The 22,438-nt window shown below is 33.4% G+C and overlaps 1 protein-coding gene across 6 annotated transcripts in view; it reads right to left on the bottom strand.

Annotated features, from left to right (window-relative positions):
• Positions 1–22,438, bottom strand: part of CDH18 (cadherin 18) — a 490,995-nt gene that overhangs the window by 54,761 nt on the left and 413,796 nt on the right. For all 6 annotated transcript variants that reach the window (XM_066559563.1, XM_066559523.1, XM_066559548.1 and 3 more), the window contains one exon: positions 10,653–10,820. In XM_066559563.1, coding sequence (XP_066415660.1) covers positions 10,653–10,820 — 168 coding nt within the window. The remainder of the gene's footprint in view (positions 1–10,652; positions 10,821–22,438) is intronic.

The following is a 22,438-nucleotide window of genomic DNA, read 5'->3' as shown; positions in this document are numbered from 1 at the left end:
GCAGAAACCCACTACTGGTTGGATGGATTGAAGAAATTATCAACCTACAGAAGCTGCAATTGGAAAGGGAATAGGTACCATCACTAAAATATAACTGCCTTTATCGTCACCTGCTAGAAAACTGAAGATCAATTACACATTTATATAATTTCTTGCACAACGGTTCCTAAACGTATTTGTTGTTTTGAATTAATTTTTTCACACTAGCCAATAGTACTAATAAACATCTAGTGGTGTGACAAGTGCACTTATCTTTATTAATCTAATGGAAAGGAGATTTCATAGGAAAAAAAAATTAATCATTATTCATTTGGAAATCTTAAGGAAAATAAGAAATGTCCAACAGAACAAGGGAAAATTAGAACTTAACATGTAAAAAATAAAAATATCAACACTGATGTAACAGGACAATTACTTAATTCAATAAAAACTCATAGTTATTACTTTGATGGAATTCTTTGACATGCATGTAAAAGCCACCTATACAAATTTCCAAATAACTGCCCCGCAAAATTTAGTGCTTACAGATGATGTCAACTGACACTTTTGTATTGCTGGTTGCTTTATTTCATATATAAAATTATAATAATGGGATGAGATTAATTTCAAAATTTACTTAGTGTTAAAATAAATGCAAAATAAGGTTTTTTAACACTTTTACTCTTCCAAAAAGGAAAAGGTTGGGAATATAAGAATATTAAGAATATTAAGAATATGTTACATAATCAAGCCACATCAGGAACTGAATGTACTATAATTCAAATTATAGGGTGAACTACTTGGAGACTTTCAAAGAGTTGAGCTTGTTCAAATATATTTATCTACATGACACTATGCTCTGTTTTATAATCACACCCCAAGTGTTAGCCATCTGCTTCAGAAATTTTTTTTACTGATACCTGCTCAAAGATTCTGAAATACTAAAAACTTCAAGCAAAACAAATATTTGAAATAACTCATGAATTATGTCAGTTCTTGTAGAACTGAAATTTAAAAAAATATAGATAGAATTAAAAGAAAATTGTTGAAAAAATAAAAAACTCTTAGGTCAGAAATATCTCCCAACAGGTATTTAACCACTGCTTCATAGAGACAGGCTGACAATATCTCATACAGACATGACCCAAATAGATAAATACAAAAAATACTATCTAAAAAAACCAAACATATAACCACAAAAATGATTATATGTCGGTGCTTTTATTAAGAGCTCTGGGTGTCAGGGGTATTCAACCCAAATCTGACTCCAAATATACATCCGAGATGAACATGTTTTTATATTCTATCGTTATATAACTTTCATGTTAAGTATTAAACTTATATTGTTCTATTGTATACATAGATTTCAGCCAAGCATGGCTTCTCATGGTTCCCTCTTAAATTTCTAACATAGTTTCTCATGATTCTTCTTATGATTATACAATAATTATATTTAGTTACTAAACAATCATCACATCTAACAATTATATCATTTATCATACTGCTTACGCAGGTCCAACACAAAGCCTAACATTTCAGAGTCTACTTTAACATTTTCCCAGGTCCCCACTATCAATGAAACTGGAAATGTTAAACACTAAATTGTTGTAAGCTATTGCTAGCAAGAGGAACTGACAAAAGGCTCAATCAAACACTGGAACAGACTTCCCAGAGAAAAGATCACAGCACCAAACTTGTCTGAGTCCAAGATGGATTTGGACAATGCTCTCAGGCACACACTGTAACTCCTTGGATGCTCTCCATTGGGACTTAATGACTCACATGTGTCCTTTTAAACTCAGCATAATCTGTGATTCTGATTTTGTGTAGTTTTCCTTGGACATTGGATAAAGAAAATTTGATAGGACACTGTAAAATATGGGATGTGTATACTGTGAATTTACAGTTCTGTATTGCAAACTATAAGTCTGTCTCAACCCTCTAAAACAATTGATTGGGAAGATAGGAGCCCTGTGAATCAGGTATTATTAGTTTATAGCAAAACTTTTCCACCAAATCTGACCATGTTGAACAGATTTTTCTTATTCTTCCAGCATTGCAGACTTCCAGGAGCTGTTGTGAAGCAGAAATCTTTTGGAGATGGTCTAATTTTTCTAGAGGAGCTAGCCTGTTTCTTACAGATCAAGAATCTTGGCTGATTCAGTTCTCAGCTTTTATCACATTCACTCACATGCTTTCCCTTTGATCATGATATGAGGATTTTAATACTCTTTTCCAGGTAATGTACTGTATAGGATACCACTCTGCAGGACTTTAATCTATGCTAATTGAAACATTTTCCAAATTCAAGTATATGATCTTCATCTTTCAATAAACTTTATGGCTTATCCATCATTATACTACAGAAATAATTTATTTATCTTTAGAACAATATACTTTAATTTCAGCCTACAGGCAACCTCCAATGCTGTATCTTACTCTCAGAAAAGGGAGTTCTCTCTGTCTGAACCACTCAAAAAATAAGTGTAACAGTATGTAATGAAAATCAATTACTATACTATTGAAATTATTGTATTTGTTAATCTATTCTATTCTCTTGATAATTTTGATTTATTTTTATAGATTACCATGTTTTCTTGAACAGCAGACATTACCATATTTAACAATGGGAGGGAGAAAAGACAATATGGAACACCAACTTGGGAAAAAAAAACTTTATCACACTGAGGGCAGGGCTGCGTCTCAGAGGGACCTGGACATGCTGGAGAAATGTGCCAAAACAAACCTCATGACATTCAGAAACGGCACCAGGGGAGGAGTAGTGCCATTCACCAGTACATGCTGGGGCCAGCCAGTTGTAAAGTAGTTTTGCAGAAAGGGATCTAAAAAGGACCTTTCAAGGCTTTACTAGACAAGACTCTAAGTGACTTGATCTAACTGAACCTGCTTTAAGCTGGGCTTTAGGTAATTTTTCAAGTCTCACGTGAACCTATGATCCTGTGGTTTACAAAGGTATATCGCATGTTTCACTGCCTGCCATCTTTGATAAAACTAAAGCAGAGATTCAAATGTGGACTATGCTCAATCCTCCCTGGTAGCTATCTTTGAGAAAGCTATTATTCATTCACAGAGCTGCTTGTTTTCATTACATGTAATAGTTTATTCTGGATTTCTCTTTAGCAACTGCAATCTTTTTAGAAGCCTATTTGTCACAGTATGTCTTGGGCATATGTCACATGTTCCTTTACTATTCTTATTTTTAATGTAATAAATCCAATTTTAATCCATCATCATTAGAAGTACAGAAACCTTTATGATTGCAGAAGTTCAGTCAATTTTATATCTACTAATTTTGGTCTGAATATTCTTTTTGGTGACAACTTCTCTTTAATGAAACTAAACTAAGAAATTTTCAAGAGGTATGTTTGGCTTACTCTTCTTCCCTTCCAAAATCCCCAATGCTATTGCATTTTCTAGATGTATTTGAATGATGAGTGACATTACTTCTTATTTGCAAATATGACAATCAAAAACTTCAAAACTCAAACCCTTTAAACTTTTGCTTGCCTTGAAAGTCTGAAGAACATAGAAACCTTGGGTCAGTTTAGGAAAAAAAACCCAAATATTCTTCTTTGATGCAAGAGACTTCTTTGGCTGAAACAAGACTTGTACATCTCAATGTCTCTGATTTTTACATCTCAGTATAAAACAGAAGTTATGATTGTGATTAAGATTTTAATCAGTGATGAGTTTATGTTCCATGACACTTTGCCTTCAGAGACAATAACTGAAAGTTCTTTAAAACTTTCTGACTTCAGAATACTGAACTTTCAATCTTGGAGAACAAAAGTATTCTGTCTTCTGATAAAAATTGTAATGTTTATGCTGCTTATAGCTAAAAGCAGAAACATAAAGAAAACTGAGTTTCTCCTGGATTTTCAGATTTGCTACTTGCCTTTAGGTATTGAATCCCCAAATACATATTTTCTATGCAAATGACATGGGAAAAGCAACATATGCACTCCATAATAATCACTAATGAGGAACTTAATTGTTGGGTGTGATCTGTAGCAGTCTCTAGAGGCTGTGCTCTGTTCAGCATATTTTATGCTATTTAAAGGGTGCATGGCTGCATCAGGCAGCTTGGAAAAGCAGAGAGCAATAGCAATACCTGTAAAAGGGTTAAACTCCATTTGGTCTGTGTTTGTTTTGTTGTTTGTATGATTGCTTTTCCCCGGCACTAGCACAGCAAGGATCGTGATCACACTGGGGTTTAACTTCATAAAGGACATGAAAATTAAGGCTTTCCAAAGAATACTCCTCAAAATGGAGTGGTCCTGCTACCAGTTCTCTACTCTGAGAGAAAAACAAACAACATTCCCTCATTCCCAAAACCATTACAGTCTTATTAAAAAACCCATAGAAAAACAAACAAACAAACCAACAAAACTTGCACTTTTTTTTTCTGTCTAGAGTGTTTTGAAATTATTTTTATATATATGATATATGCAATTAATAATGGATATGATACACAGAAATTCTTATGGACAATATTCAATAAAATAAAATAACACTCCATGGTACTGTTATGAGTAAAGTTGATGCACCTAGGTGGTGCTAAAACTTAGTATGTAGACCACATATTTATTACAAGTATTTAAGCTGACTTTGACATAAATATATTTTTCCCCCATCAAACTTCCTGTAATATTGAAATTCCATAAACAATTCTGTCGCCAAATATTATTGTCATTAATTTTCATTAAAGGAGACTTTTACTACAAGATATTCAATACTCTTGAAAAGTATTATATTTAGTTAATTACATTTTATAGTAAAAACTGATTACAGAAATCACACTTATTCTGCTCAGGAAAGGGAACATCATGAGATTTCCTATGTGATCAAATGCCATTACATAACTCATGTCAGATTTCAGTGACGTATGAAATAATTTGGTAGCTTTAACTTCAAATATTGTGCAAATACCAGAGCATACCATTCTTCTCACAAAAAAACAAAAAAAGGAAAAAGACAATTAAACAAATCACTTTAGATAACATTTTCCAGTCTATGGAAGCATACACTCATATGTGTACATATACTTTTATTTCATATGTCTTAACTCCCTTTTGAACCTAATGAACTCATCTCAAGTAATGTATTTCTCATATTTCCAAGGCATCCCACAGATAAATGATTGATTCTAGCACTTTACAGAGATACAGTATCTCTTACAAAGAGAAAAATTTTAAAAAATCACTCAGCCAGGCTTGTCTCTTTTACCACTCCCTAAAACAACTTGTTGTCATCGTGTATCAGTCTTGCTAAGCAAGTGATTTTAAATACTTCTAGAAAATCAAGCCCAAACATACTTGTCTGTTTAAAATTAACACATTCACCAGGTAATATAGGCACACAATGGCAGCTTTCCCCTGTTACCTTTGCTCTTGGCTGTCTCAGTCAGGAGGAAGCTTCTGAAAACTGACAGAAAAAAAAACCTGATACCTGCACCTCATTCTGTTTCTAATGTAACACATTAGCTACTAAAAAAAAAAAAGTCAGGGGCCTTGGGATAATTCCCTGTAAAGTCGGAAAATCAGTATACTGAGCACCAACTGTACTCACAAAGGAAGTGTCACTCACTAGGCATCCACTTTGAAACCTGAGCATGGACTTTGAAACATCAATCAATTCAACATATATCTACCTTTAAAAAGATGTAAGAAGAAAAATACTTTTCAGCATCACAATTATATTGTGCATCAAAATGTAATAGTCACACAAATAAGAAGTGATGAGCATGAAATAAGGAAAATATATTAGTCTAATTATAATGAAAAAATCTTAATATATAAGCAACGTTTAAAAGTAGAATAATTTCTGGGCTGAAATTCTTCCTAATAATCACTGGATACTGGATCATTGCTGGACGCATCCACATATAGAATCATAGACTCATACAATGGCTTTGGTTGGAAGGCAGCCTAAAGACAAACTGTGTTTAACTCCTCCACAATATACAGGGACACCTGGGTGCTCAGAGCCCCATCCAACCTGGCCTTGAACACTTCCAGGTATGGGACATCCAAAGCTTTTCTGGGCAACCTGGTCCAGTGCCTTCTGATATCTAGTCTAAACTTATTAAATTGTCCTCCCTTCTGATATCATTACCTGCCTATGTAAAAAGTTGTTCTCCATCTTTTTTATAAGTCCTTCCTATGTACTGGAAGGCTGCAATGAGGTCTCTCTGGAGCCTTCTCTTTTCCAGGCCGACAATCTGAGCTCTTTCAGATTGTCTTCACCAGTGAGGTGTTCCAGACCTCTCTTCACCTTCATGGCCCTCCTCTGGACCCATTCTAGCAGGTCCACATCCTTCTTGTACTGAGGATTCCAAATCTGGACACAGCACTTCGAGTGGGTCTTCACAAGGGCAGAGTGGAGGGGGACAATCACCTCCCATGATCTTGCAAGTCTTTTGATGTAGCCCAGGATGCAGCTGGCTTTCTGGGCTGCAAGTGCACATTGACTGTTCATGTCCAACTTTTCACCCACCAGAATCTCCAAGTTCTTCCCCTCAGGAGTGCTCTCACTGAGCTCTTCTACTCTGTTTTCATGCCTGGGATTGCCCTGACCCAGGTGCAGACCTTGCACTTGGACTTCTTGAGCTGCATTAGGTTCATATGTTGCCACTTCTCAAGCCCATAAATGGAACAATGAACAGGATCTAGATTATACTGGATATGCAAAAAATATAATTTAAAAAGGTACAGTTGATCAGATGTCAGCCATTTTACAAGAAACCAGTTATCGTGTCCTTATTTTATTTAATATCTGAGTTCCTGGGGAAACAAAACTTTTGCAATCCTTTTAACTCAATACTCTTCAGTAATTTTTAACCCTTGTCCAATATCAGGCAAATCTAGCAGAAGGACAGAGACCTAAAACTCATTATGATTCTAAAAGCCTCTTAGCAGCTACTGGCTGAAAAAAGGAGAAAGACCTGCCAAAAACAATCAGAGAAAATTTTTCTTTCCTCAACACATTGGCAGGAGCCAAGTTGTAAAAGAGAAGGCAGATAGCCATGGACTCGTCACCAGGTAGGACAGGACAGGCTGCAGCACACGGCAGTGAAGAGTGAGAGGATGCTGACTTTTCATGACAGGAAATCATGACAGTTCTCATTGACAGGAAATAATGAAGACTAGATGTATTACATGGAACTGGACACACAGAAGGGACCACACTGGAGTATGACTTTCAAAAGAAAATGATTAGCAGATACTTTTACACTATGTTAACTAATGAGTTATATTAACAAGGCCAGATAGTGGATACCTCAATAGCACTGAAACAGAGTTGATGTCTCCTTCTAGGATGTGAGTTTTCTTTTTCAGAACTAATAGGAGCGTCTTCATATCACATTCCTATTTAAACATGGCTGCGCACTTTTCATACAATGATATTGTAAAAAGAGAGGCCAAACTAATTATGCATATACATAATTTCACGTTATGTTTACTATTGCCATGAAACTATCAAAAATCAAGCTTTATAAAAATTGTTTTAAGTCATGAATTGCATTTAAATTCTGCTTTATCCTAAGGAACTGAGCTATTTGTATCAAAAACCAAAACCTACAAATTAGAGTGTAGACACGGCAGCTCTAGATCTTCTATGCACTGGCCAGAATGTATCATTAGCCCTTGATGCACCAAGCATGTCAATAGAAGCCTTTGCTTAGTATGATGGTCTTGATGCTATCACAATCTCTTCATATTAAACAAAGCACTGATAATTTATTCATCTTAAGCAACACCAGAGAGAATTTATGAAAGAAAATATACAGAATATTCTGATGTAGCTCAAGGCTGATAACAGTGCCATTAGAAGATGGAATATTTTCTACCAAATTAGGAAATAAATTTATGACTATGAAATTAGGGCCCTCAGTCATCAACCACACGGATCCATCAGTGATGAAACTAACAAGAACTGAGAGATGCAAAAATCTTCCTATGCAGAGCACTGTCTGTCAGCTTACATTGAATAGATAGTTCATTTATTACTTGTCTCTCAAAAGAAAGGAAATTTATGATGATGTAGGAAAAACAAATCAGTATTATACAAGAGGCACAGGAAGTAATTGATAAACAAAAAATATGTGAGGTTTCCAACTATTCTGCTGAATTCACAACCCCCTTCCTATTTTGGAGACATAGTACTGTTTTGCAATCAGAATTTTTCAGCTGTGTTTCCTATACCAGAAATCAGTCAGACTGATAAAATTATCCAGTCCTGTTTCATATTATTCCTGCAAGATTTTTTTCATAAATTGGAAAACTGTTGCTCTTCTGTTAGGACTTTCTTTGAAAGAAAGTCAGGACTTTTAAAATGAATGCAGAGAAAACCACAATAAACCCTTTCAAGCAGATATATTTATAACCTTTATTTCTAAGTTTTAAGTAGGGATTTAAAGTGTTTCTTTAGGGGACAATTCCTGCATATCTTACTGCATTTTGTATGTCTAATGAATTCTGATCTACCAAAGTCAGAAAGGTATATCTTTTAAATATATACAACAAAGTATATTTATAAATAAAACAAATAATAACAGCATCAATCAGATTTACTTCCCAGCACATTCTCAAGTAAGGTACTCATACAGTTAGAATCAGATTCAAAACTCACAAGTATGGTAACGGAGAAAAGGAAACTAACCAAAAGAAAGTCTGTGGTTTAGCTGAGGCTCAGCCTGTCCCAAGGGTTATACACTCGATTTAGGCAGTTTTGGTTAGCACTTCCCTTGAATTCAATTCTGAATGTGACAAGCCTCAGTAAGTCTCATTTAGCATTCCGTCTAATAAGGAAATTGAAGAGAAATTTAACTGAAAATCATGGCACACAAAGGAAACAGAGGAAAAATAAACAAAGAAGTTATTCCTTTTAGGGTAAGACTCGTATATAGTTCACAATGGTAAAACGGCCTTTTTAAGATCAACTGCATTTTCATTCTTTATTATTAACATGTAGCTACTGCTCATTGCAAGGGGTGTTCTTGAAAAGAGGTAAAGAAATAATGTCACTCATAACTGTGTATAGGAATCTTCTGTAAGAAAAGAAAGCAGTGTATGTATTCTACAAGTCTTGTTTTAGAAATAATATTTTATGTTAAAAAGAATAAATATTAAAATGCAATTTTATTCTGTCAATAAATTTTCTTTAAATCTGAAATGTTTTGTCATTTTCAATGATATTAGAATCCTTTAGAATGTATAAATTGTAACATGAACATTTTGTATTTCTTTGATTTCTGAAAAAATAATAATACAGATAAATCGATATGGCAATGTACATTTCTGCCTGCCAATCAATTTGCCATCTAAGCCCTTCCATTCAAAATAAAAGAGGCCAGTTCTTGCAACCTAATAGATAGGGATCCATTCCTCCATCCATTGAGTTTGCAGAAAACTTAGGACATTCTTTCTTTTTAATTTAGCTCTTGTTCAAAGATAAGCTTTTCCTTTTGCCTTTCCAATAGTTAGGAAGTATTAAATATAATGATGGATGCAATGAAGAATTTGTGGAACATAAATCAAAAATATTTTACTTAAGGGTATATTTCAAAAGCTTTATGTTTTCAAGTCTTTGTGAGGCACAGAGAAGATACTCATTTCTGCAACACTCCTAATAATCCTAACAGCACTGCTTGCTGTTTGGCCAGATTTTACACAATGTGTATTGCCAGGGAGCTTTCTTTTTCCTTGGAGCCTTGAGATCTCTACTATTGTTTATAAATCTTTTAATTCAAACAGCTTAAAGCACTTCCTTGTGGATGTACCTTACCTACCAGCCCATTATGTTCTACAACAGCTCATGCAACGTCTGAAACCAGATTACAACATTCTTGTTGGCCTTGAGCCAATATGCAGAGAAAATGCATTTATGTTCCAGAAGATTTTTACATAAATTGTCCACTGAATTCAGAATTCCTACAAGATCCCAGCTACTGTGCCAGATCAATGTGCATCCAATGAGCTGAATAGAAATTAACTTCCTATTAGTGGTCACATTAAGATATTCTATTCTGGTATTTACTCTTCATATATTCATGTGATAATATTGTTTGAAATCAGTATCAGCAATTCATTTAACTATGATAAAGTCAGGCTCCACCATTGCTCAACTATAGTGAGAAACATCTTAGATTTTGACCATCTGAAATGTAATAAATGACCTTAAAAGTTTAGTTTGGTATAGAGAAAGCAGAAGAAAAAAATTGATAGATACATATGGAAGCAGCCAAAGGCATGTTGGGTTAAATATTTTAATGAATTGCCTTTTACTGTTATCTACCATAGGAACATCACAATTACCTCATGAGATCAACATCACACAATTATTGAAATATGCATTTAACAAGGGCTGGAGAATAACCCACATATGAGAACAGTATACCTTTGTAACCCATCTCAATATTATTCAGCGGTTAGACTGAAAGAAATCTTTACTAGTTTCAGTATTTTAGCTATGCCATCTCTGTGTTTTATCCAGAAATGCTGGAAAACTAAAAAATATTGGTGAATCCAAATGCTTTCCAAGCTGCCTTTTTGCCATGAATTTGACTACTAACTGGACTTCATTAATAGCTTCTTACTTCACTGAAAATCAACATGATTTTCAAATCAGTTATATGTTGAAATTGTACATACTCTGAGGAAACCTGGGTGGATTGTCGTTGACATCTGTGAGTGTGATATTTACAGTTGTTGACCCTGACAGCCCTCCGACCTGCCCAGCCATATCTTTGGCTTGAATGACAACGGAATAATGCTCTCTGGCTTCCCTGTCCATATTGTGCAAGGCAGTCCTGATGACTCCTGTGAGGGAAAGAAAACAAACAAACAAACAAAAGATCAGAATTAGCTTGTTCAAGCAAGACCAAAGGCTGGGCATAACCTTTCTTTAAAGGAAAGGTGGAGCTAAGTGGTTAGTTGTTTGTGCCATATATATATACATTTATAAAACACAACTTCAGATGCCTCTAGACAATAAACCTGCTGCATAATATGATACAATTGAAACAGTATTTGCTAAATCAATTATTATAGTATTAAATAATTAATATGACTTATAACTTTCCTGATCCAAAGTTACATTAGCAAAATAAGAGTGTTTTCTCATATAACTCTTCAAATAGCTACTTAATAGAAAAACAAATTAATTGGAACTCTTACCCCAAGGAATAAGACACAAGGTGTTTTCTAACCAAAGGTAATTTATTAATTAATATATCACGTATCTCTTAAACTATCCAAAAGCTATATTTCCCTATTTGACAAATTTCAAAAAGAAGTATTTTTTGGTTTTGGTACATGACAATCATGTAGATTTTTTTATGCTTGACTTAATTAATAATTGTAAAGTAAAAGATAAGATTTTTATTGTTATTACTACGTTAGAGAGAGAAAACCAAAATGGAATGATCCTAAAATTGTATTATTTTTTATCCATTATCATCAGAATTGCTTTTCACATTTAGTTTCCCATACATGTAGAAGCAAAGATTAAAATAAAAGTAGGGAGAGACAACTTGATGTGCACAGCTTCGATTAGGAGACATTTTCCACCTGTGATGATACCTGTAAATTAAACCCAGCTAATTTCTTTGATCACAGACCGACAGAAAAGTCATGGAATTCAGTAAAGAGAAATGTCAAGTGCAGTGGTAGGGAACTACTACACTCTGTGGACAGACCAGCTGGGAAGAAGCTTTTCATAAAAGAATCTGGTGTGGGCCTCAAGTTGAATGAGCCAGTGATGTGTCCTTGCAGCAAACAAGGCCAGCATCTTCCCAGGCTGCATCTTGAAATGCATTGTCAGCCAGTCAAAAGGAGGGGATCCTTCCCCTCTGCTCATCAAATCTGGAGTGCTGGGTGCAGTTCTGAGCACACCAGTACATGAAAGATAGTAATAGACTGGAGTGAGTTTCATAGAAATAAATAAATAAATATGTAAAATGCCCAATTTATTAACATTACATTTTTAAAGAGCTAAAATTTTAGCATAACTTCTATTGAACTCTGAAAGTGAGGTCTTGCCACCAATAAGTACATAGCATAACACCATCAGATGTTGCTTCTGGGTAAATTTTAATCATATAATAATTACTAATGCAAAGAATCTTAAGTAGAGCCTTTCTCTACTTAAGGACAACTTTATGTACAGCACAATTCTCAAGCTTTTTTGACTCCCAAAGTTTCAGATCATGTAAAAAAGTATTTTCCAGAGCATTATCTTTCTTGTATGTTAAAATTACATTCTTCGCATTTCTTCAATAAAACCACTTAAACATTACTACATACAAAATGGAAAATTTAATGTTGTTTATACCATTGTTTCCATTCATTTCTGAAAGCAAATCATACAAAAACAAGGAGATCTGTGCACAAAGAATTTTTTTAAGCATCGACGAAGTTTTAGAATTATTTTAACACAGTTTTGCACTGTAAGTTTCTTTCCATCAGAAATATAGATTGGGACAAGCTGGCTAAAAATAGTAGACAAGTCTGATTTAGTACATCAGTGTTTTTTTCCTCAAAATGATACTGTTTGAAACAGATATTTTTTCAGAAATTGCAACATGATATATTGAAAATAACCACAACTTATACACATTATAAATTTAGAAAAGGAAATTTACAGAGTCATTTAGATAAAAGGAACTGCTGTAATTTAAATATGCATTTTCATAAAAATAAATATGGTTTACAAAATCTGGTACTACTGTTCTGAAAATATATTTTGCTGATAAATAAGAATATGGGAATGTCTTAGAACTGAGAATGCCCTGCTTTGACTTTTCAAATGAATTGTTTTGGTTTTTTACATTGCTACCAAACGTATCATGCTTATGCATATGCATGTAAGAAATATGGGACTTTTTAAAAGAACCTTCCATTTCAACTTGTAACAGACCAAATGTAACATAGTAGAACATGCCTTCTACACTATCCTCCCTAGTACTAGCCACTTAATTTAAACAAACAAAAATTACCCTGATTTATGGTTACTTTTTGTTGTTTGCTTCAAGGGGTATGACACTTAATCAAGGCTTGGAGATAGCTAATTAGGATTTGTGGATGACTAATCATGACTAATCATTTCATCTCTGTCACTTGCAGAAGATTCCTCTTCTCTGAAAACTGAGAAAATTAAATTGGGCCAGCTTTTAGTTTCAAAACCTTGTATGCAAAGTTCAGAGTAAGAAAACTAGTTTTAAAGTTTTGATGGGCTGAAGGCAGGGGGTGAGAGAAGATTTAGTTTCCTCTTTTTCCTGGGTTTCAGATCCATTTATACATCCTGAAATCATATCATCAGTATGAGATATGTAACTAATGTGAGGACTCTAATGCTCTGTCCTTGTCACTAGCAGCTCCAACACTTCTGGCAGTGCAGCACTAAAATCATGCATAATCTCAAGTTTCACTATTGATCCAAAAATGTGTAAGGAGAACTTAGTTGCCTTTTCCACTAAGATAAAATTAAATGATCCAGCAGTTTCTTTAAAGCAGGAATTGCTCCTATCTTCTGTATGCTTGGCAAGGGTTGGTGTACATCCCACAAGACGACAGGAAGTTAATCTTAAGATTTTTTCCTGACTAAAACATTTACCAAAGACACTGAAAAAGAAAGCTGTCACAGGTTTTTTAAATTTAAACACAACCCTAATTTTGCCTCATATTTTTTAGGCAGCACTGTGACCCTGTTAAGTACTTCTCAGCTATGCCTTCAGTATTTATCCATCTTTGGTAGGAAAGGAAAAAAAAAATTAAAAAAACCAAAATGTAGACGTCATTACAGGTACACCCCATACTATTTCTGGTATTAAGTAAAGAATTTCTACAAAAGTTTGACTGCTATGTCAAAAATCAAATACAACATATGGAAGGGTCAATCTATTGGAATGGAGCTGGGAAGAACACACAGGTTTGGACTTCTGCCCTCACAAATACTCATACCTATTTCCATCTTAAAAATATGAGAGATGGTTTTTTTTTTTCCCACATGAAAGGCTCTCCCAAAAAAACGCATTTTCTTCTAACTTCCTTTATAAGCTTTTTCACCTCTAAAGCACACCAGTTTTGCTAGGGTTTTTTAATTTTAATCTTTTTTATTTGTTTGTGTGTGACAATTTCAATAGTTTTAGAAAGTACTTTTTCCAATTTGAATTTATCTTTCTTGACCATGTATGATGAGAAACCTACTTACTATCAATTAAGATTTTAATACCATCTTTTTTAATTGCAACATTTTTATTTTTTATATGAAATACATTACATTGATGATTGATCTTTAATTGACTAATAAACCTATGGTATTTTTCCCCAGTGACATTTCCAAATGAATGAGATCAGAATTACTGTAGAACCATAGAATCTCTTAATGTGAATAGGACCCATAAGGATCAAGTACTACCCTCTGTTACTCACAGGAATAACTAAAATGAAACAATATGTCTTGTAAGTACTTTTACTATCTAATGCTCTTAAACTTGATTATGCTTTTCTTCCTCTTGCCCATAACCACATAAGCCTCCTTCTCAGTGCTGAAAGTTCTTCACAACCTATTGCAGTTAAGAAATTTCTTCATGATGGTCCTGTATTTATCTTCAAAGTATCAGATAAAACTGAGAAAAAAGAACTCTGAGATGAAATATTGATGTATCTACTATCTAGCTATTGTGGATAGCTCCTTTTCTTTCCTTTTCCCCAACACCTCTGGATTTCAGAAAGCCCTGAAAATGACTTCATTTTTGGCAAGTTTTACTTCCATCTCAGGCTCTTTGAATTTATTCTTATTACTGAATTGCAGTAAATGCCTTTTCTTTTATACGAAATTTTCTTAAAGATACTTATATGCTCTGCAGCATCTGACAATGTGTTATGTTGTCTTTTTTAGCATTCTGTGAAGAACCATTTAACTTACATAAAAGAAAAGCTACAACAGAAGGATCCACTGTAACTGAGACTGCAAAAATCAAGACTTTTTTAATTCAAGTGCAGACAAATACTAAGAAAATATCTGCCACAGGCAGGCGCATAGCTATGCATTTACTGAAGTATTTTAATATGTTCTTACCCATTAGTCTGGTACACTTTAAAGAATTTATCTTATTACCTACACAAAATAAGAAGTCATTTACATTCAGTAACCACCTCAGAAATTTAGTCATCTTTATTTTACAGCCTACTTCTTCATGATGTCTGAATTGCCCCAGATAAAACATGGCCTATTTTAATATTTCGAGCTTAGAGGTTTTCTATCTAGTGGGCAAAACAAAAAGAAAACAGTCATACAACTCCACTTTAATGGCAAACTGTTTTGTCATGGGGAAGTAAGTATTTTTTTGATTGAAAAATTTTCATTCTGTTGTTGAAACATGAGCATGGTCACTAGATATTTGATGAAGGGCCAGTAAGTCACATTTGATTCCCCATTTTCAAGTTTCTTATATATCTGTCTTGTCATGATCATAGACAATTATGATTCAAATGCAATTCTAAATATCTATTTAATAGCTAACTAAATGTGGGAGTTTACAATTTAGTGAGAGATTTGAAGTATTGCAGATGGTAATTTTACGAATATTATTCTTTCTTTTGGAATAAAAGTACTATTTTTATCACTGCTTTTTCTAGGGTATGAATTTAGCCTATTTTATTGCAACTTAATATTCTGAACATCTTGTATGTATTAAAACACATTTCAAATTCTAATATTATTCTACCTTGAAAGATAAACCAATTTTTTCCATTTTAAGACAGATATTGAAAAAGTCAGAAAATACATTTTTTTACTTAAAATTTCAAAATAAAATTAAAATTTAGAACTCTCAATAGACATTGACTTGAATTTGTGATTTACTTCAAAATATAACTGTAAACAGAAATCTGAATATAAAGTTTATGGTTCAACTCCACATTCTGAATTCTTCTTTAACAAAGATGTTTTTTAATCTAGCCCTTTGACTCAAAACTGCTTTATATAACTAACACTTTGTTCCTTTACAAAGACGTACCTACACACTTAATGGATGAAAGTCACACCACTATAAAAATGACAATTAGTGACTAATTTTCTTCTCTGGTCATGACTATAGTACTGAAAGATGGCATATCCTTCCTTAAAGAAAATTAACATTGAAATGAAATACATGAATCCAACATTTAAGGACAACTGCTAAAAAAAATAGTACTGAAAAAATAAGAATATTTTAAAAGGAAAATAATAAACATTTTAAAGAAATAGGCTAGAATAGCATTGATTTGGTATTAAAAGAAGAGTTGGGTTGACCAGACTGATTGTACTACAATGAATACCCCCAAAAAGAAAAAAAATCTTTTAAAATAACTGTTAATAAAAATAACTTTCTCTAACATCTTTATGAGTAACAGACAGAAATTAAAAAATGAAAAAAAGTATTTTTCTGATGCCTCCTAAATTAAAGAATCTGAAGAAATTTTCTCTAACTGAGTGAAAAATACAGCAATTTATGTGGCAATTGCATGGATACCAAATGTAATCACAGCACCTCTCAGTTTTCATAATGGAATAATCACATTAATTAATTGAAATTTGCTGCCACAACACCTCCAGAAAGAAGACAATAAACTCCAATGTGCAATATGCAAGTGCTGTAATCAAAGGGATATCTATTACAGAAATAGTCATCCGAAATTTTTGCCAATGCTTGTCTTTTGTTTACTTCTAGTCCACACAGAAAGAATCTTACACTGTAGAGTCCTGGAGGACTCTCTTCCTTTAATGACAATTCTGTCTTGGTGATAACTTTTTTCCTACCTCCCAGGTAGCCAATTCATATCCATTTAATATGTGCCTTGTTGCTACTACTAATTGCTATCTATTTAAATAGAATTGAGTGTGGCATGGCAATTACCTTCTCAATATAACCCGTCATTTCACAAAACAAAGAAATAAGGTTTGTTTAGCATGGCCTATTTTCCAGAAAAACACATGGAAAGACATTATTGCTATTCCAATCTTTTTAATTGGCTAAATTCTTTCTAACCTCTCTGTTCTTCTTTTTTTTCTCTTTGCCTAAATTTGCCAGCCTCAAATTGCAAATTGGTTTTGCTTGGCCTTTCAGAAAACTGAAACACATTTAAATTTTGCAAAATTGTTCATCTACTTTACTCTGGGAGAATCTCCTACCCTTCCTAGATTTGGAACTGGAAAACAATTATAGTTCCCCCATTAATCTAATTCTGTTCCTAAAAAAGTCAACAATTCAGAGTCGAGAAAAGTGGAAATTCTGCCATGTTTTATTCATGTGCAGATTCTGAAAAAGACTCCAAAAAATATTTATTTCCTCAGAAACTATTTATCAATATGCTAAGTCTGGAAAATTTGCAAGTAGTTTCTTTTGAAGTACAAATTGCACATAACTTCCTATGATTTTTCAGATACAAAAATACAGTTAAGCATTCTTTCAAGCAAATCTCCTACCTGAGTGGTTTTGACCTCTTTTAAAATTGTTTTTCTATTTTTGAACAGGCATTTTTTCCAACAAAATTGCTGAAGATGTGGTATGGAGAAGGAGAAGAAGGCCTAAAGACAGACTTAGAATAAAAACATTCATTCATGTGTCTTGGTAACCTGACGCTATATATTAATTCTCTGCATAATTGTGCGTGATTTAATAATTATATTTTCATAGAAAATATCTTGGTGATTTTGCACAGAGTCATGAGTTCTTTGGAATTGGAACCCAAATTATTGGCATTTCTGTAGTTCTGAAGAAACGTGGCTGGGAGCCAAAAGGGATAAATGGTCAGATCCATTTATCTGATGTGTTCCTGCTAATGTAGTAGGCATGTGTCTGAAATAAAGCCTGCATAAAGTATGATACTGCTTCTCTGTTGAAAATGGGTTTTTTTGAGAATTAAATTAAAAATGTACTTAAAATAGCAAAGAAGAACCTGAACCTCAAGGGACAGGGAACAGAATAATTGTTTGCTCAAAGATGGTAACAAGTGATGGCTGATTGTATAACAGAATGAAATGTTAGGCCAAGATAGCTGTGGAACCTACCTAGGTACAGATATACATGATTAACATTTATCTTAATGCCATTTAGATATTGAGGCATTCTCCACAACAGTTTACTTCTCAGATATGCAAGCAGAGGAACCAAGCAAATGATATCACTGTGGAGGCAAGGGCAAAGAATGCTGGAAGAGATTAAATTACTCATTCAGTGCAATTTCCTCAGATATAAACTTCTTATAGGTATATTTAATCCTTTGTGAGAAGGAACAACCTAATGACACGTGACGAACAAAGCAATTAGGTAAAAAGGGGATGCATTCCGTAACCTCTGAACATAGCAGATTGGAATTAGTACATGAGTCTTCTCAAAGGAAATCACATTTGACAAGAAAGAGCTTAAAAGAACCAGAAAACTAACTACTTATATTCACAAACATGGAAATCCTGCTCTCTTGAAATAGAATAGACTGCTAGACTGCTAATATTGAGCATTTCTTCTGTAATGTCACACATCTTCTGGCTTACACAAACATATATTTAATCTACAGCTTGAATGAAAATTACAAAGGAAGATGCAGATGAAGATAAAAGCTGCTAATATTCCAGTAATAATCCAAAACTCCTTATTACTTCCTTCATAATGAAACAAAATAAAGATGAAGCCACAGACTTTACTTCATATTTCCCATCTACTATTAGTAAATTAATTTGCTTTAATGCAAATTAAATTTTTTGTCTTTAATAAGTACATAATAATATATCTAAATAATTGGAGATAATTAACATAATTGCCCATGATTTCAAATTATATTTTGGCTTTTTTTGAAAGTAGATCACCTTGATAAGAGGTCAAGAAGAGAGACAATGACTATAAGCATAAATCCCCCCTTTCTAAGAGGTTCAAAATAGTGTCCAGCTAATAAAAAAAAAAACTGAATTCAACATACAGTCCTGAAAAGATTCCACATCTGGATTTTTTTCTGTTGAATAATTTGATTACAACTGACTGATGAGGTCAAGACATACAATTCAGATTATCTATTAGTAAGGAAACCTGCTTAGCCAACACACCAAGCATTTACACATAGGTTGTGTTCTTTTCTCCCTGTGATGCTCACTCCTCACACACCCACAGAGCATTCTACTGAGCTGCAGTTATGACCTTTGCATAATATATTAAGGACAGCAGTAGAGCAGTATGGCATAACATATAATTTTTATGAGTCACTTAGGGTGCAACCTTACTGAGCACTTCAGCATGCTTATTTGCAGAGTGTGAATGAATTACATTGAGACTGGTGTCAATACACGAATGTGAATCATTTTTCCATCCATCCCAGGTACCTGGATTACAAGGAAAACCATGCAGCTAATGTCCTATGACAGTGGCCATGCAAGCTAATGGAACCATGCAACCTTTTCAAAGAAAAACTTTAATAAATTCAATAACCAGCAGAATTCCATTAATAAAAAAAACAATTCTTAATTGTGGGAAGTGCTAGATTTAGTGCATCAGAGTGTAAATATGTATATATGATACAACATCTGCCTTAAAATATGAGTAATTGGTTTCCATAGAGGTCTTTGAAAGAAAAATTCTATTTTTTTTTCTATATCTATGAAAAAAATATTATCATAATGTTCTCTTGAAAATTAATGACCAAAAAAATTTAGAAATTCTTTGAAGCTTCCATACTTGTATAAAAATCCTTATCTATTCATGCAATAAAAAATATTAGTTCAAACTCTGCATAAGAGAAAAAATATCTAAGATCTGTACTCTGGATAAACAGAAGGCTGACCAAGGAACCATGGCAGATAACACATAGATATTTTTGAATGCTGAAAATGTGTCTGTGGTAGCCTTAAGTGTACCACAATTTTCAGAATTTTCTTATGGATACAAAAATAATTGTGATATATAATAAAATTTAAAGGAATCTCATAAAGGATGTGAAACATGTCCACAAATGTTATTTTCTTCCACAGACCTGACATCCACAAAATCTTTGTGTATTAGGTGACATAATAGGTAGCTATTGACTTCTGTAGAGATTCAATCAGGAATTATTGACCTGAAGTCAGATCGATCTAGTCAGAGAAAAGATAAATCTCTACCTGGAAGTACAATAAATCTTACAATTGGCTGAAAACAGCAGTCTTTGTTGTTCATTTGTTACAGTACACTGCTATCAAGAAAATGATTACTGGATTACTGAATTACTGGTGTAACTCGTCGAAAAGAGGTCCTGTCACACAATAAGTTAAAAAATTTCACAATAAGGTCACACAGAACATAAAATATGACACAAATCAATTTTATACAGCTGTTTCTCTTTCTAATTTGAGTCAATTCATTATTCAACAAAGTGCTCAACTTCTGTACATATTAGTATTGAACATCTCTTGAAACAAGCATTGTCTGCATTTCAAATTATTCTGAATTTAGAAAAATAAAAAAAAAATTGTACATACTAGCTCTGACTGAGAAACTCTTACTGGAGCAAGACTTACTTATGAATAACTCTGCATATATTTTGTTATTTGTCCTGGAAAAGTCATGACTTTGTCACCCAGACTGAGAGAAGTTATACAATTTCATTAATCCAATTCCAAGTACCATAATTTCAAGCACCATATATTGCAAACTTCCAGGCTGGGTTCTGTAAAAAATAGGCAAGGAAAAAAAAAATCTTCTTTCCTTTTCTTGTTCCTACTTACCATTCTCATTTAAATTTTCTAAAAAATACACCAGTCTTTGTTTTGTACCTTCAGGTTTAATTTTCTCTATGAGAAAAGAACAAAACCTACCAACTTAAGACTCAACTTTCTTGCTCAGTCATCAATAAGCTTAATAAACAAAGAGCAAGAAAACAGATCAGTAGCAGTGTCAGACAGGTTTCTTCCTCCCTTAGGGTTCTATGTTGTGAAATTTCTTGCCTTCTGAGGACCTGGAATAATTTTTAAAAGTGGACCACAATAGCCTCAGTCTGTCCTTTCCAAAGCAAATAAAATTTTATTAAATGATTTTCAATTTCTCCATTTCATATAAAAAAATCAGAGTAGGACAACACAGATAGTAGGCCTACCTTGATTTACAGTTTGGTACAAAAGGTCAATGATTACTCCAAGTGCATGTTCCAAATAATGGCATGAAGATTCATTGAAACTTATTCAAATGTACTTGTCAACTAATCATTAAGAAATAAACTTTCAATTACAAAAAGCAAAGCCATATTCCTTAGCGTGGCTGACCTTAAATTAATATATTACTGTTTTTAAATATAAATGAAAAATAATAAAAAAAACCTGATTCCCTACTCTACTAACATTTATGAGGAGTAAGATTATTTTTTAAAGTTCTTGAAGAAGAAGGCTGTTTATTTAATATCAAATCACTCTCTGTTTTTAACTACCTATTGTCAAGCTAAATTATTATTTCTGGCCTAATTGTTCTTAACACCACTCCACAGGATATATAAAAATACCCTGTTTCTAATTCTATGACAAAATGAAACAGCAATTCAGAGCAGTATACAAATTTTCATTCTGAATTCTTTCCAGCATTCTTATTTAATTGAGTGAAACACAGAGACATTTTTACCCAGCGTTTTCTTTATATATGTCTGTATGTCTATCCTCTAAACTGAATCTACTATAATAAGCACTTCTCTGTAGGTGTTGCTCCATTTTCTAAATCTCTAGAATGACCTGAAATAATATAAAACAGCATAAGAAATCTACATAGATAAGCATAAGATACCTACATATCTGATATGTAATTGAAAAAAATTTATTTCATATATTAGAATAAAAAGTAAATATCCAGGGTACCAGGATAAATGGGGAGCCCCAAACAGAGTGGGCAGGAGGTTTTCAACTGTAGATATTGCACCTATTATCACCTGCCATGTTTGGAACTGCCAAATACTTTTCCTGTCCATCCTTAAGACCTTCTTAAAGTACATACCCAATGAGGGTGAGCAGGACCTCATATTGTCAGTTTTGATAAATCCAGATACTTCATAACAAGGTAATGAAGTTATGCTGATTGACACCAGTAAAGAATCTTATCTGCTATTTTTAGGCAAAAAAAGCTTCTTAATATGGTTGGGACTAAGTTGTAAATCCAGTAATCTAGTTGATGAGTTTTTGCTCTACAGGTGTTACTGGTGATGGAAGGTCATATCAGGGAAGAGTGTCTTCTATGAGCAAGGTTGCTGTTACAGTTCCAGAGAATCTGGATAATAATTATGTGTTGTTTATATCATAATATTAATAAAATCACAGGTAAAGAACAAAATACCTATTTGAATCAATGTTTTGAGATCAAGAATAGGATACAGAGACAGCAGTATTTGGGCTATTTGCTTCCTCTTAGGAGCAGGCAATTAAATTAAAATCTCTCTACCTCTACTTTCCATCT

This window comes from Molothrus aeneus, chromosome 1 (genome assembly GCF_037042795.1).
Source record: "Molothrus aeneus isolate 106 chromosome 1, BPBGC_Maene_1.0, whole genome shotgun sequence".
Taxonomy (NCBI): domain Eukaryota; kingdom Metazoa; phylum Chordata; class Aves; order Passeriformes; family Icteridae; genus Molothrus; species Molothrus aeneus.
Note: the sequence above shows the minus strand (reverse complement) of the source record. Positions and strands in the feature narration are given on the sequence as shown.